The 16,121-nt window shown below is 41.6% G+C and overlaps 1 protein-coding gene and 2 long non-coding RNA genes across 13 annotated transcripts in view; 1 reads left to right on the top strand and 2 right to left on the bottom strand.

Moving 5' to 3' along the window:
* Positions 1 to 4,655, bottom strand: part of LOC139803343 (uncharacterized) — a 134,607-nt gene extending 129,952 nt beyond the window's left edge. Inside the window, exons 1-2 of the long non-coding RNA XR_011728987.1 lie at positions 4,334 to 4,655; positions 3,373 to 3,556 (exon numbers count right to left, since the gene is read on the bottom strand). This is a non-coding gene — a long non-coding RNA (uncharacterized lncRNA). The remainder of the gene's footprint in view (positions 1 to 3,372; positions 3,557 to 4,333) is intronic.
* Positions 1 to 16,121, top strand: part of EYA2 (EYA transcriptional coactivator and phosphatase 2) — an 82,475-nt gene extending 66,354 nt beyond the window's left edge. For 10 of the 11 annotated variants that reach the window (XM_071759412.1, XM_071759410.1, XM_071759415.1 and 7 more), the window contains 7 exons: positions 1,983 to 2,072; positions 7,563 to 7,621; positions 8,109 to 8,269; positions 8,996 to 9,110; positions 9,733 to 9,854; positions 10,257 to 10,357; positions 14,381 to 16,121. In XM_071759412.1, the coding sequence (XP_071615513.1) occupies positions 1,983 to 2,072; positions 7,563 to 7,621; positions 8,109 to 8,269; positions 8,996 to 9,110; positions 9,733 to 9,854; positions 10,257 to 10,357; positions 14,381 to 14,461 (729 nt within the window). In that variant the 3' untranslated portion in view covers positions 14,462 to 16,121. The remainder of the gene's footprint in view (positions 1 to 1,982; positions 2,073 to 7,562; positions 7,622 to 8,108; positions 8,270 to 8,995; positions 9,111 to 9,732; positions 9,855 to 10,256; positions 10,358 to 14,380) is intronic. The other variant, XM_071759406.1, reaches the window with a different exon arrangement.
* Positions 9,599 to 11,476, bottom strand: LOC139803344 (uncharacterized). The gene is made up of 2 exons (XR_011728988.1): positions 11,006 to 11,476; positions 9,599 to 9,677 (listed from the first exon to the last, which is right to left on the bottom strand). It is a non-coding gene; the product is annotated as an uncharacterized lncRNA (long non-coding RNA).

The following is a 16,121-nucleotide window of genomic DNA, read 5'->3' as shown; positions in this document are numbered from 1 at the left end:
AAACAGTTCCCCCATGTAAGTACACCTGGGTAGTAAAATTTGATTCAGTGCTGTTCACATGTGGCCACAGTCAGATGCCCTGATTATGCCTGTGTCTCTGTGCCTTGTCAGGGGAGCAGGTTTGGAGCTTAAAATCAGAGACATGTTCCAGGAAAATCCATTGAAGTTGAATTTTTTGCCCAGAGAAGAAAGTGCCCTTTTTTCTGGAGCAGCAACAAGCATGTTTAAACATGAGTGACAGAGCTTTTCTTTAGATGGGCACAATGCTTCTGAGTCACACACATGGCTGAAACCACAGCCATTCTGCTCTCATTAAAGAGAATGACACCAAGAATGCATAATAATTAGGTTAGTGTGTAATACACCATTCATGTCAGCAGCATCTGCCACAAAGGTTGATTGAAATGTACTCATCCTCCAAACATTGTGCTCCCTGTTACAGCTCCTCAGCTAATTCATTACTGTCCTGTCATGAATAACAGGACTCCACAGAAATCTGCAGAAAATTAGAGCAAAGACTACATGTGAATCTGCCCTGGTTTAGCATGGCTTGTAACTTTGGTGAAGAAAAAACACCCACATAAACAAAAAGATGAGAGATCCCTCTCCTAATGAGGATGATGGTCTGGGAATGATGATTTTTTTTTTCCAAGTTATCTGTTGTTTAGTTTGAACAGGCACAATGCTTTTGAGATGAGTGTTTATCAAATTAACCACTGATTACTTTTGCTTTTGTTTTTGAAGTATGTAATGAACAAGTAAATGTTCTGCTGGCAACCGTGTTTTCATCAGTGCATTTCTGGTTTTGCTGTAGGTTTAAGAACAAGGTCAGTTGTTTGGGGGGGGGGGAGAGGTGGGTGGCTTTATCTGTAAGAGACATGAAAAAGTGACTTAGACTCATTTAATACTGCAGTGCACCAGGCTGGGTGCAGCGGGTCACTTGATTCTGTTTCAGTCACAGACTGGCAGAGGCTGTGCCCAGTGCTCATTAGGCAGCTTTGAAGCAGCAGGCCAAGAGCTGTAGGAGTCCTACAGCTGCCATCCCCCATCCAAGGGACAGCTTGGAGAACCAAATATATGTGCTGTGCACACACATTCAGCTGTTTAAGTAGCCTTCCAAGTCAGGAGAAAGGGAAATGCCCCAGCTTAAAGAGTCAGGCACTGCTGCCAGGCAGGATTGTCTGCAGGTGGCTTCTCTGGCCAAGCCAAGTCAGACCTGTCACCTCGGGCTGATTTAAGCCTGTACTTCCTGACTTGGTGAGGAAATGAAGTGACAACCCTCTCACAGGCAGCTGTGGTGTCTCGGTCTACACTTAAAAATGTGTAGAAGCTGTTTCAGAGCTGCTGGGAAGTGCAATTTTACATTCTCTTAATTATTAAAAAAGTGGCTTAAAAGTGCTGCAGGCATCCAGAGCTGCTGCTTCATGTCCTTCCCCTGTAGGAAGGAGCTTGAGACCCTGCTGAGGAAGGACCAAGTCAGCCCCACACCTGACCAAGCAGAGGCTGCTGATACAAGGCAATGGCAGGATGAGCAAACCATCAGTCAGCCAGCCCAGAGCATTGGGTGCACGTTGCTATTTCTAACACTAAGCCAGAATGACAGATGAACCCATCCAGCATTTGAATGTGCTATGTATTTTTTTTCTTTTTTCTTTTTTTTTAAATCAAAGTAGTTATTTGGGTGTAACTGCCCTTACGGCTGCAGATCTGGCTCTGCAAGCATGCTTTAGGCTACTGCAGTAGCCTACACTACTGAAGCAATTCTTATATAGTCTCATATGCTTAAAGGTTGTTGTTATATCATCTGAAGTGTATAGGCTGTTACTGGTTAAGGCCAGGCATAGACATCTTGCAAAGAACAGAACTTGATTACCTTCAGAAACAGGAATGTGTAGATCCTATGTTTGCTCTAAGATCTCCCACCCCCCAAAAGATAAGAAAATCAAAGTGAACGGAAAAAACCCTGGATTTTCCTCTTACAGGACACCACGACGTCTGTGCGGATAGGTCTTATGATGGAAGAAATGATCTTCAACCTCGCAGATACACATCTGTTCTTTAATGACCTGGAGGTATGTAGCTACTTATTTTATTTAACATCTCTCCAATCATTCACTGGTCTACAAACTTGGTTTTCTGGTGAAGAAACTTCAATTTTTGACCCCAAAGAAATAGGCCTTAGGTGGCTTATTGGATGCATACTTCACTGTGTCCCTTCGACATCTTTGTTCTGTTAAGGAGTTTTTTTTCTAAATTCACAGTAATGATGTTGGCTTTTGGCAGATTTACTAAATCTAATAATGAGGACATAGCTGCTGCTTCTCCTGATTTTGCTATTGAATAATTTTATTACACTGAATTAGCATAGCTCCTATGGTGCAGGTAACAGTTAACTGTGAGCCCATGCAGAGGTTTTAAAAATGGTCTCTGTTCTTGAAGAAGCTCTGTTGCACACACAGACAAAGCAGGAGATTTGCTCAAGCTCAGGCATGCTGCAGGATGAAACTTGGCAAGTTTCTACTTAAGAAACCAAAGGAAAGAATCTGTCCTCTTTGTAGCACGGTTAGATCTGACTGTACCTTATACAGAGCAAAAATCCTTTTGAATATTTGGTAAAATTCAAGCTAAGTGATGCTAGCAGAATTCTGCCACCAGCTAAGAAACAGCAAGTGGTGAAAATTTGTTTGCATTTGCAATTGGTAGAAATAGTCTGAATGAGCCACATACAAAGGGAGTAAGATGGGGCACGTGCTGCGGGCACCTTGGGGTCAGCACAGTGTTTGGAAGGAAAAAAATGGGCATCTCTGGGCACACTCCTATGGTCTTTTTCCTTTTTCAAGTGAATCATTTGTTTCTGTGCCAAATGAAATAAGAGAACTTTTTCTTTGTCTGATGAGTTCCATGAGAACCTCTGGTTCCTTCAGTGCTTAATTGCACTGTGGTCCTCTGCATTACAGGAGGTACATCCTTTCCTGCCTCCTTGCAGTCTGAGGTTTCACTTGCTGAGAATTTTAATTTCCTTTCAAAGCCAAGTGGTGGGAAGCACCTGAACTTAGAGATTTTTCTTCTTTCAGCTTTTTTTAAAGTAGGAGTTGGTGATAGAGTACAGAAAGTGCAAAGTGAAAAAAATCCTTCTCTTCAGGGGAAAAAAAAAAAAAAAGTTTTGTTTGGAAGTCCAGGGTATTATAGAAATATTAATAATACTTGATGTGCAACCAACACTTTCCACCCATCAGATCTCAACATGTGGTGCAGCCAATCTCCATGTCCTGCACAGAGCCACCCTCCAGAAACCTTCTGCCTAACTAGACCTTTGTAATAATATACATTGGCAAATAATTTTAAAACAAGTTTTCTTCTTGCTTCACTTACCACTCTAGAACATAAAATGAAGCAGCAAATTCTCTTGTCTCCATCAAATCCTGCACAGTTACAGCTTTGGCTGCTGGAATTAAAGTCTTTATATCAGTTTTGTTTCACATGTCCTCTCAAGTTCTTCAACATTGTGAGACAATTTTATCTTAGGTCCAGCACTAAGCATTTGAAGCAATGATGTCTGGAAAAAGAAGAGCATTTTCTACTTTTTATCTTTCACACATGCTTGACAAGTGAAACAAACCAAAGTTTCTTTCAAACCAAAACCAAACCACGTCTTTGGTTTTAGCTGAGCCTTTTCAATGAAAAAAATTATGGATAAAGGAGAATTCAAGAGAAGTAAATGTTCTTTACAAAATTTCACCTTTTGAAAAAAAGCCATTTCATTCTGGGACAACATAGTCATCCATCTCTGTTCGTTAACTGTCTACTCCTTCATTTAGAATGATAAATGAAAGTCAGGTTTGAGTATTCACAAGATGACACTTAGAGATCATACACGAGCAAGTGTCAGGCTTTAAAAACGCAGTGAATTATAATCTTAAAAAAAAAAAAGAAATTGATAAAGAATAAGCACAGAAGCTGATTGAAATCTAGACCCACAAACATTGCCATATACATTAGCACCATCATGTGGTATAAGACTGGCCTGTACAAGACAAAGTAAACTAAAGACACGCAGAGCTGAAACCATTTCTGACCATTATCTGTGGTGGGGCAAGGTGAAAGAAGCTGCAACTGAGAAAGCTGTAAGGTAGTTGTCCCATTTGAGACCCAAAGCAAGAGTACTTTTACTAGATAATGCTAAACATAACAAAACATTTCTCTGGCACAAGTCCATAGCCAAGTTTTGGCATTTTGGGGGCTCAGCAGTCTCAATCAATCAAACCATGGCTGGGCCTTGGTCCCAGCAGGTGGAGGCAGAGGGACAAGTGGAGGAAATGTCACCCAACCTCACCTGAGGGGCAGGCTGGACAAGGAAGCAAGTTACTACCTTGCTTTAGCACGTGGGAATGGTTTGTTTTGCTGGCTGCAGTTTGCAGTGCTGTGCAGAGTAGAAGGTGGTGCCAGCATGTACAGACTTTTTTAAGAACTCCCAGAAAGTGATGGATGAGGACATGATGGAATGATGGAAATACTGTCCGTAGATACAGTAAGGTGTGCACAGCCCTTAACAGAATTTGTGTGATTCTTCTTAGGCTGGTGAGGAAGTGGCTTCACATTGTAGCAAAAAAAATGGCTTCAAAGGCTGAATGAGGAGTCTGAACTGGAATACTCCCTTTTTTCTGTAAAAAAGAAAAATAAAATATTCAGAGCCTCTGTCATTAGTCAGGGCTGTTTGTGTTTTCAGGGTTTACTCAGAAGGATTCAGGTAACTGGTTCCTGGATGCATTTGTCTAATTTATCCACTCATGTAGCCATTAGGAGCCTATCAGCTCATTGCTCATTGCTGCTTGCAGTTACAACACTATGGGCAGATTAAGTCCCTCCAGGCTGCAAGTATTGGCCACAGAAGGTGGTGTGTACAAAGGGCTCTGATCACACTGCAGAATATGTCAGCAAATATTTGCTTGAAAGGAGGTATTATCACTCTCTTCCCCTTTTGGAAAACCGGGGAGAAAAGGAGTTGCCCAAGGTGCAATTTCACTGTGAAGTTAAAAGGTGAACTCTGAGTTTTCTGGGGTTTTTCTTTTTATCCTAAATATCTTTTGTTCATGGCTTAATGCTGGCTAAAGAATAGTACCTTCCACCCCCAGTCCCTTTGGAGATATTATTGTCTAGCACTCTGGAAAACAGGTATTAAAGACAGGAGGACTGACAGGGGGATGAGGAATTAACAAACAAGAGGATTAGTGTGTTTACAAGTTACTGCCTTTCAGAGCCATCCCTGGAGGTTTTGTGTTCTGGGAGCTGTTAAAAACAACCCCTGCCCTAAGGATGGATGCAAGTGTGACTGATCCATGAATCTATGAGATGTTTAAAAATCTCTAACACAGTCCTGATACACAGAGACAACCTGTGCATTCACAAGTTGGTTTCATATGTCCATGAGACACCTTGGGAGTATTCAGAGGGAGCATAAGTTATAACTGAATGAGCTTCTCCAGGCATCATCCTCAGGAACAGCTTGTATTTCACAAGGAGACAACAGAGGTTTTCTCCAAGCCTGCAGTACCATTTCAAAGCTGTGTTAGCTCAAGCTCCTTTACCTGTGGGTACAGGGTTCTGCTCCCACCTGGAGGCAGGTTGTGTAGTACAGACTGACCTCAAGATATTGCAGCAGTACAACAAGTTCAGTTCCTAGAGATGTGAAGGATGACTGAGGTCTTACATGTTTGACTCAGTTTTGTGCTCTTTGTGCCACACATCCTATACCTCAGAGATCCTGGAGTATCATTCTAAAAAGTCAGCAGATGTGAAAACTGGGATATAGCCCCATTGCAGACTTCCATTTGAGCAATCTGGACCTTTCTTTTTCAGCAGCCTGAATATCCTGCCTTGATTCCCTACTCAGAGATTTCAAGGAAATTCTGCAAGAATGAAAAATCAGTCTTGTAACCAAGTAGTAAAACATGGTCCACATTCTTGCTTTAAGCAGCTTCCCTGTGTTTCACCCAGTAACATGATAGGCTCAGCCGGCGGACTATGAGGTAGCGTCTCACCAAGTGTCATGGTAGTTTTATTAAGTTAGAAATGTGATAGCTACTGTTGTCACACTTCAGTGTACAGAACAATTCATTCACAAATGAGAAAAACAGATCCCTCCACAAATGCCTTTCCCCTGACTTAATGGCCTGCATCGTACAACCGAAGTGGAGTGGGCTGCATCAATATTATCCCTCATGGCTCACAACTGCTGTTGGGACAGGGCTTAAAAAATGATGGGGGTGGAGGAGAGAGAGGAGCCAGCAGAGTTCTGCTGTTCAGCCACTTGGCTCAAATTATTTGCAGAAATACACAGCCCAGTGATAGGTTGATAACAGGACTGATGAGACAAGAACAAGATAAAAAATTGTGTATTTTGAGAATTATCTAACTGCTGCAGAGAATGGTTATGGGCAAGAACTCTCTGTGACATTTTGCCAATGACAGCAAGTTTGATTACTTGTTTGGGGATTTTTTTCTATTTCTTTAAAGGAGATAGTTTCAAATAATTCACAAAACTCATAATTTTGTAAGGAAGGTAAGACAAATTCTGTGGTTAACAGAATACTGAAGTGAAAAATAACTGTACATTGATTAGCTGCAGTTGTTCTGACTTGTGAGTCCTCTTGTACCAAGTACTTTTACTTCTATTGAAAAATCAACAGAAGATAGTGTTCAGCCTGAAGGCTTTCTGTTTTGTTCTTCCCACAAGGGATATGGAGGAAGGAGATGGAAGGTGCTGGGAGAAGCTTCCTGATTTTTCTCTTTCTAATCTTAGACTAGGAAAGAAATAAAGGAAATAACATTTCTCAGATTTTTGAGGCAGGGCCTCCACCATTCAAAGAATAAAGAATTTTGGAAGATAAGATCTAGAGTACATGCTTCATGTGGGCTGAGTTCCAGGTATATATTCTGTTTAAATTTCCTGTGTGCAGATTTCCTCATTACTGACACACATTTTCCCTTAACTCTGTGGCTGGGGCTGTGAAGGGGTGCTGCCTTCAGCACTGCAGCCCAGCTTCCCTGCACATCAAAGGAAGCTCAGCCCTCTCAAAACAAACTGGGAAAACACCACCAGGAGAGGCATCTCTGGAAGTTTCTTTGGAACAGATTGTCTCTCCTTAAAATATGTGGGCATACACCTCCTGTCCAAAGCAGTATTCTCATGGCATGAGGGGCTGCCAAATCTCTGCCTTATCATGCACACCAAGTTTAAAAACAGTTTTCCTGGCTGAAACACAAGCATCTCTCAGCCTCCTGTCTGCATAGGAAGGGGTTTCAGTTACTTTATAATTCAAAAGCTGTTCTTCCCTTAGATAACAGCAGATCACACACACTCTCTGTCTATTCATATTTTGTGTCAGTGCTACGTGATACCTGTTTCTAACAATTAACTGGATAGACTAAGCCAGACAGTATTATCAATATTGTAAGATTTTATCTCCTTAATATAACTCTTGAAGTAATTTTTCATTACAGTCTTTCGAAATTTTTTGAAAGCATTTACTTACTGTTGTATTTTTTTTTCTTGCACTTCTCAGGACTGTGACCAGATCCACATAGATGATGTATCATCAGATGATAATGGCCAAGATCTCAGGTATGGGATCTCCAGGCTGGAAGCTGCAGGTCAGGTAGTCCCCAGCTGTGTCCTGGTCAGTGATGTAAAATAAAATTCTCAGCCATGTGCCCTCTCCTCTCCCTGGCTCCATGCTGTCTGCATTTATTAAACACAGAGTCCCTTTTCTCATATTAACGTTCCTGGGCCTACTGTCAAGCCCTGGCTCTACTGAGTTTGGAACCATTCTGGGAAATGTATCTAAAATCAGGTTGCACACCAGTCAAACTGGTTTCTGATAAGATTTGGCCAGCCAGCTGGCACAGGTGTGGTCAAACCACTTCAAAACCATATTAAAAGGTTTCCCACTGCCCAATCTGGAATGCTTGGCCTTAGCAGTGAGGATTGTGGGCCTGCTGTGCCAGAGCCTTGTCACTGGTAGAAACTTGTACCAAAACTGCACCAAACACTATTATTTGGTATTGTACAGACTGTAATGATACTGACCCTTCCCTCCTCATTTTCCCAGCACATATAACTTCTCAGCAGATGGCTTTCACAGTTCAACTGCCAGTGCAAATCTGTGTCTGGGCTCAGGTGTTCATGGGGGAGTTGACTGGATGAGGAAATTAGCATTTCGCTACCGGCGGGTGAAAGAGATGTACAACACCTACAAAAACAATGTAGGGGGTAAGTGTCTACAGCCAAGCAAGAAGTCTGCATTTCATCTTCCCAAATACTGCTGACCCTGCTAGGAACATGCTATGGAGGAGGTATAGTGAGTGAGTGTTCCAGCAGTCATCCTTAAATAAGGTTCTGTACCAAAATTGTAGGAGAAATACTAAAATACGTGACCTGGTGGTTGGAGAATGACTCAGGTCTGAGTAAGGGGCTTTATTTTATAATTTCTTTGGCAGGAAAGCAACCTTCTCCAGTTTTCCAAAATGCTTGTCAAGAAGCAAACAGTTCAAAACTAGATACCTTTTTTTCCCACAGAGCACATGGCTGATCTGTGTCTGAAATCAGCCTTGTATCACAATTACTTGTTTTTAAGTCCCCCAAAAACCACCACCAGGTATCAGGATGCTCTGGGTACCTTCACTTCAACTGGTTCCAGACACTTCTTGCAATAGGCAGCACTGCTTCTTTTCTATAACATCAGTGCCAGGTCTCTGAGAGAAAAGAGAAAGAAGCAAAACTCAAAATATTTTTTTTCAGAGGAAGGGAGCTGAGCTGCAGGGTGTGCTGCAGTCAGGCCTCACAAACCTTGAGGCAGAGCCTTGGAGTAAGATGGGAGCAGGCAAAGTGAAGGGCAGTGGACAAGGGTTCAGAACACAGGAACCCTTTGGCATTCTTCATACAAAGCTGTGCAAGTCCCTTTCTGTGCTTCTGCAAAGATGTTTTCCCTGCTTACAGGTTTAATAGGAGCTCCTAAGAGGGAAACCTGGCTGCAGTTAAGAGCAGAACTTGAAGCGCTGACTGATCTCTGGCTCACACATGCTCTGAAGGCACTGAATTTGATACATTCCCGGTAAGAATGGCTCAAAGAGTTGCCTACAGGCTTGATCCAGGATCTCCTTTGCTTCCCTTTTCTTCCCCCTCTAACAAATCAAGACACATTTGTAGGACTTTGCTGGCCAAACCTGTGGGAGGCCAGTCTGCACATGTTTGCCAGACTTATCTTGTCAAGGGTTGGGGTGAGCTTGAGATGATGAACTGAGTGGGGGGAAAAAAAAAAAAAACAGGAGTCTTCTTTCTTGCCTTTCCTTGGCTACCTCTTCTGGGGCACACTTTTCATGTAACCAGATTTACAAGAATAGGAAAGGGAGAAAAGGGCTTTTCTGTCCCTGAACATGTTCACTCAAAGAACCCAGTGTGAAGATTGCTAAATGGTGTTTAAATTCCCACAATACAAATCCTGGCATGCATGCAGTAAGGCTGCACCACTGCTGCTTGTTTGTTCTGTGGGTTCTGTTCATTCTACTGAGGTGATAAAGATGTTACCAGTACTCACATTACCTGCCTCGAGCTGCATAATCTCCCAGGGGCTGGGGAACTTCCAGTTACAAGGAAGGTTTCCTTCCTGTCATCTTTCAGTCTAGAGTAAAAGAGACAAACACAAATTGCCACTTCTGCTAACTTCTGTTTTCTAGGCCTAACTGTGTGAATGTATTGGTGACCACAACTCAACTTATACCAGCTCTTGCTAAAGTGCTTCTCTATGGACTGGGCACTGTCTTCCCCATTGAAAACATTTACAGTGCAACAAAAACAGGTAAGAACAAACTAACTTAGGCCCCACCACAGACAGATGGAAGTTTTGTCCCTAAGGCATATCCTCCAACCTGATTGCAACAAGCAATGTGGGAGCTTTATTTTTAGCTCCACGTTTACACATCTCTGATTCTCATCCTCACTGCCCATACTTAAACTAGAACAGGAAAAAAGAAAATAATCCTACTCTTCCCAAGTGAGCTTGAAAAGTACCCACCCTGTGGAGCATCCACGGCATGTGGGGTGTTCACCCAGCCAAGAAGAGGACAGTCTAGGACCTCTTATATACAGAAACACTGTTTGGATCCTGCTATCCTTGCAGAGTCACTAAATGAGCTTTATGAAGCTGTGTGAGTAATGTATCAAGATAAATGAAAAATCTGTCTTTTCTTGTGTTGCTCAGGGAAAGAAAGCTGTTTTGAAAGAATAATGCAAAGGTTTGGAAGGAAAGCCGTGTACATTGTAATAGGAGATGGTGTTGAAGAGGAACAGGGAGCAAAAAAGGTACAGTTTGTGAATGCCATGCTGAACTTTTCCAAGTTTTCATTTCAGTGGCCCTTTCTTTACTTAAGTATTTAATGAAGCTCCCTCCACTTTAAATAGTTTACAACTGGTCTCATTTCTTAATACCCAAAATACTCAAAAACCTTGTGAAAAACTTTCTACTGTAAATCCCCCCACTTTGGCAGCTAGTGCAACTTTTCAGGTCGTCACTGTGTCACATGTTCCAGGAATCATTTTTGCTTAATAAAGATAGATTTAAACACATGAAAGGAAAACTCCACTGTGTTATCTCAGATGAACAAGCGGGGTGAATTTCTGATCTAGACATTGCTTTTGCAAATTTCAAATTATTGGCATTAGTTTTTAATTACTTATTAGATTATGAATAGAGACATACACGTGTTTATGACTGATGGAGAGTACAGGGTGTGATGTCATTACAGTGAATCCCAAAGGACTGGCATTCTGTTGCTGCCTTTATGAATGATTTATGGAACAATGTGATTAGTTTCACAAGCAAAATGATATTGGGAAGGTGTACTGAATACAAAGTAGAACAGAAACTGCAAAAGCCCTTGGTAAGGTTAAATGCTCACTGCACTGATGGGGCCCACTGGCACAGGTAGCACTGTAATTAAGTGGACTAACCTGTGCATCCAATTAGTCCTCCAGTCATTGGTGCACTCAGTCCAGTCATAGAGAAATAAGAACTGGAGTTTCAGGGACCAGGTGAATCTTCTTTGATTCTGGGTTACTGTAAGAGGAGAGAGCCTGGAAGAGATAGGAGCAAAATATGAGAAGAGCAAAGCCCAACTTCTGCTTACAGTGATTTAGTCAGGGATGAGGGAAGATTTAGAGATCCACCAAGGAATACCTTCTGCTGCATACAAGAGATACTGGTGTATTAGTGTAGGCAGGAGTGGTAGGAACATGAAGAACAACAACTAAAGACCTAAAAGGAATGCAGTCAGCTACCTAAAGTAAATTGTACAACATGAGAATTCAACGGCTAAAAGTTTTCATTTCCTAATCTTTAGAACAGAAACTTGCCTGGATTCTCCCTTTATTTGTCTTTACAGGGACAGAAATACAACTTGTTCATGGCATGCATTATTTGCAAGATGCCTTTGCACATCCTGGGTCTTGTGCTCCTTGCTGTGATTGCAGAAATGCAGCTGAGCTGGCTTTGCTTTCAAAGCATTACACATGACTTGGGATGCAGGAACTGACTGCATGAATCCCATCTTCAGCAAACTGGTTAATTTTTAATAAGCACACAGATAACTGTTGTAGTGCAGGTGAAGTACAAAATACTCTATCACAGGAACTCATCTATACAGCTGAGCCTCGTGCTGGAGCAGCTGACATCTCATTCTGAATAAAGATTGTGAAAAGACTTTGTAAGCAAATTTGAGATGGTTTGGTGCAGAAGTCCAAGAACAAAGGGATCCCAGCAAATAATGTGATTGGCATGTGTTCTGTTCCCAAAATTGTATCTCAAGTCATCATCAAAGCAGCAGAAACCTTCATTTATTAATGTATTTCACCATGCCAATGGAAACTGCAACATACACCTCTCCACAGGGGGAAACTAGCCAAATCTGCAGGTCCTGTAGTTCATGAAGGGTTAAGGAGTTGTCAGAGGAGAGTCCAAAATGCATGAGTGGGAATGAAGTGATAACAGCCTCCTACTTTTGGCTGCCCAGTGCCATACTTCAAAGGCAGTGGGTCAGTGAACATGACTGCATCAAAGGCTGCAAGGGCTCTCTGGCTGTATGAAGAGGTGGGAAGGTTCAACAATCCTTTATAGACAGGATTTCAAGAGCCCTCTTGGTTGTGTCTCCTGGCCTAAGCAGTTCTCCCATTAGTAGAGCACATTCTTTGCTGGGCTGTCGCCTCCTTTGATTGATGACAATCATTAGTCAAGGCTCCTACACACCTGAGCTTTATACAAAAGAAAAAAAGAAAAAAAAAAAAAAGGGAGGGGGCAGGCAGGGAGCCTTTCACTGTTTTGCCGACAGCACTGATAATATCTCCATTTTAGTGGGTCATTTTTCTTCACCTGTCTGATGAGTGATAGTTCTGTAAATGCTGAACAACAGGAGTGGTAGGGAGGCCAAGTTTTCTTCTCATTTAAGAAAGAAAACTAGATAATTTAATGGAAGGGGATTAATAACAGCCAGGGGAGGGGGAGGGAGAAGGAAATAACTTTTCCCCTTAAAGGGAAACTGCAGAGCTATGGATTCCAGTCACCTCAGAGGTCTGTGTTTGCTTGCTGTCTCTACACACACTGATAAATAGCTTGAAGGAAACATTTGTTTACTGATAGGCAACATACCAGAGGGAAGCTTGAGTTGTATTTAAACATCAGAGGAGTGTAAACAGACACTCTGTAAAATAAACATCTGGAAAGTCAGAAGGTTTTTTTTTTTTAACACAGGTAGGTACACTTGAAAGAGGAACACCTCCCTTCATCAGAATCATCTGTCGAGGAAGTTTATGTTATCTAAAGCTTTGTCTGTGCTTCTTAAACAGAAGCAGTATGTTCATGGTTGAGTAATTTACAGTGATAAAATCCTCAGAAATTTTATTAACACATTGGAAGGGAGCAAGCTCTGTCACTTAAGGCTTTCTGTATGTTTGTTACTGCAATACATATGGCTGACTGTACAGAGACCAGAATTTTGAGAGGAAGCTAAGAAAATCAAAACCTGAAATGTTTTTATAACACCTTAGATGCAGAAATGAGCAGTGTCTCTGATCAGAATAAAACTGCTTTATCTGTTTTCAATAAATAACAAATCCAGTTTAAACCCCAGGGTCACCAGAACATACCACAAAAAGCTGTATCTCACATCTAATAGCAAGTTCTAATTATTTTAAGGTTATCTCTTTGCAATCCACCACAGGCACTGTAGCTATTGCTAATGATTGCAGAACTGTTACTACAGTGATGCTTTCAGAGCACTGTTTGTACTTTACCAGATTACAGTTGCCATCTCAGGTCCCCTGCACATTTGAACTGCATTTGCTTCACATCACTTTAAAAGAAGCTGGTACTTGATCCTGTTTCAGATGCAAGTCTCATTGCCCTATAGGATATTCACAAGATACTGAAGGTCACAGATAGCTGACTTTAGACATCTTTGCCAAAACTCACTGGTTAGGACTTGTACATTTGTAAACCTGACTTTAGATTTATCACAGTAAATATGAACTGAAGAGCTGGAAGGCACAAGAAGACTGTAAGAGAGTTTCTTAAAAATGGCAATAAGGAAAGTTTCTTGAGGACAAGCTGTCATACAAGCCTTTCTCTGAGGCAGCAGTGTTACACTAAATGTACACCTGATCTGAGCAATGACACCAGTTCCTACAATTCCAGAAAATGCAGTATGACCTGCTGGCCCTGTTAACTTGGAAGGGAATTTTTAAAAAGCATTTTGACTCTGTGTGGTATTTTTTTCTTCTATTTACAATTTTGTACATTTTAATAAGTCCTTTATACATATGTTGTTTACTTGTATGTGAAGCACTGGCAACAGCGTTCATAGCAGTAGGTAAGAGAACTCTGAAATTAGTGTTGCAGGACAGGATTATGATGCTTTCCAGAGAGTCTGAGATTCTTGTATAGCTTGTTACAATAGGGCAACATCACTAAGTGGCAAGAAAAGTGTTTCTGGGAGGAATGCTATTCTGGAAACATTACTAAGCAATCCATGAAAAAAAGGAAAGTATAGTTTAGACGCCAGTACATTCAGAAAGTCAGCCCAGATCCTATGTGACCTCTGAAACAGAACACTCCCAAATCATGGAGGATCTGTCTTCCTCTCTGCATAGAAGCAAAGTACCAGCAAACAGAAAGCCCCCACACCCTTCCTTCCTAAGACCAGCCTCCTTACCTCTGACACTGTGACATCCCAGTTAAGTCCAAAGCTCTGTTCCTCAGGGTGCACGCTGAGAACGTTGTTTTGATCACAGTATTAAACAAAAACCAAAAAATGCCCTCTTTTGGTTTCACTCTAGCACAACATGCCCTTCTGGAGAATCTCTTGTCACGCTGACCTGGAAGCTCTTCGGCACGCCTTGGAACTTGAATATTTGTAGCAGACCCCAACATCTTAGCACTGTGAGGGCTTCACTCAAACTTTTACATCGGTTCCACCTATTCCTCAACATTTTCTTAGTAAAAAAAATCCCACAGCAACTGCAGTTTTTCTTTTTTTTGAAGGAGACCCCTTTCAGTGGAAGCCTTTAAGAACTTGCAGCCAAAGAACATTGTATCAAGTCCTTCTTCCTTTGGACAGAGGAAAAGCCTTCAGATAACTCACTGGGGATCCTGCAGTTATTCATGGCTGGGCCGGATGCATAGAGCTGTTACTGCCTTTTTGTCATCAGTGGCAAACAATCTACTTGTCAGGTTTCTTGCTTTTGAAAGGGGAAGAAGACATAGTAAGGAGTCTCTGCACAGTACATCACATCACATGGGACCTTCTGAAAATAAGAGTGAAACTGTTGATTTTTTTTTTTTTTTTTTTTTTTGTATTTTTTTAATTTATGAACTAATCTCATTACTCTGCTATTAAGCTCTGTACCTGTGTTTTTAATCTGGATTTTTGGGATGGGTGGGTGGGGAAGTCTTGCTGTTCTAAATTAATTGTTCATTTCTTCAGAACAAGCTCTGGGGAAAATTATATTGTGTACATTAATAATATGGACACATGGTACTGTTGGTAAGAACTATAGCTGTGTTCTTAAATCTTGCATAGATGGTATGTGGGCTGTGCATGTGTCTACACGGTGCCTTATGCTGCCATCTTGGTTTTGGGGGCTGGGGGTGGGGAAAAAGTACCTTGTGATGAGTGAAAGGCATTAAATAAAAACGTGTTTACATTTTGGGGAATAGATTACCTGCCTTCTCTTCTCTCCAGCCACTCTTGGAAATCTAGAGGTATATGCAGAATTCAAGGTCCCTGTTTCAAGGTGACGCTGGACTAGAAGGACTCTGAACAGAGCCCCTGGGGTGCAAAATGGAGTCTGTAACCAGTTATTCTGTCTGGTGGTGAGGCCAAGACTGAAGACAGTCAGTGACTGTGTCTGCTGGGAGAGAACATGGGCATTCAGCAAATCTAACTTGTCCTCCAGAGGAAGATAAAAGGCAAGAAAATACTGCAGCTGTTCATATTTATTTTTATGTAAATAAATGCATCTACAAGTAAGCTTCAGTTTTAGGACTTCTGCTGAGCTGGGCTGTTAATTCTTGCTGTCAAAATAATTCAATTACCTGGGCCTGGATGAATCTCTAATTCACTCTCAAAACTGCTCATTCTTGCTGTGGCACCAAATAACCTCAGAAGGATCAGAGCCTCACTGGAACAAGGTGTTAAGAGAGAGACATGCAGCAAGTAACACAATTCCCTTGCCTATGATGTGTGAATCAAGCTCAAACAAGTAAAGGCAGCACAAGTTACAAGTGTGACCTGAGCTCCACAAGCCTGAATGACATTGTTAACATCTAAAAACATTCACCCTGGGAAACAGATTCATTGCTAGAGCTGAGAGAGGATTTTCTGCTGGACTTGGACAGAAAATCTGATCTCAAAATAACCTGATCTGAGTCTCTGGCTCAAGAGGTAGCAGCCGTGCAGCAGCTGTAAAACATGCTTGCTGTACTTGTCAAACATCTTTTCAGTACGTGCTTTGGAGACAAAAGAGGTGCTCTCTGGGGTGAGTAAAACACAAAATAAAATGTGATGTTTTCAGCAGA

Source organism: Heliangelus exortis, chromosome 16, assembly GCF_036169615.1.
Source record: "Heliangelus exortis chromosome 16, bHelExo1.hap1, whole genome shotgun sequence".
NCBI classification, from domain to species: Eukaryota; Metazoa; Chordata; class Aves; order Apodiformes; family Trochilidae; genus Heliangelus; species Heliangelus exortis.
This window is presented reverse-complemented; position numbering and strand designations above follow the sequence as displayed.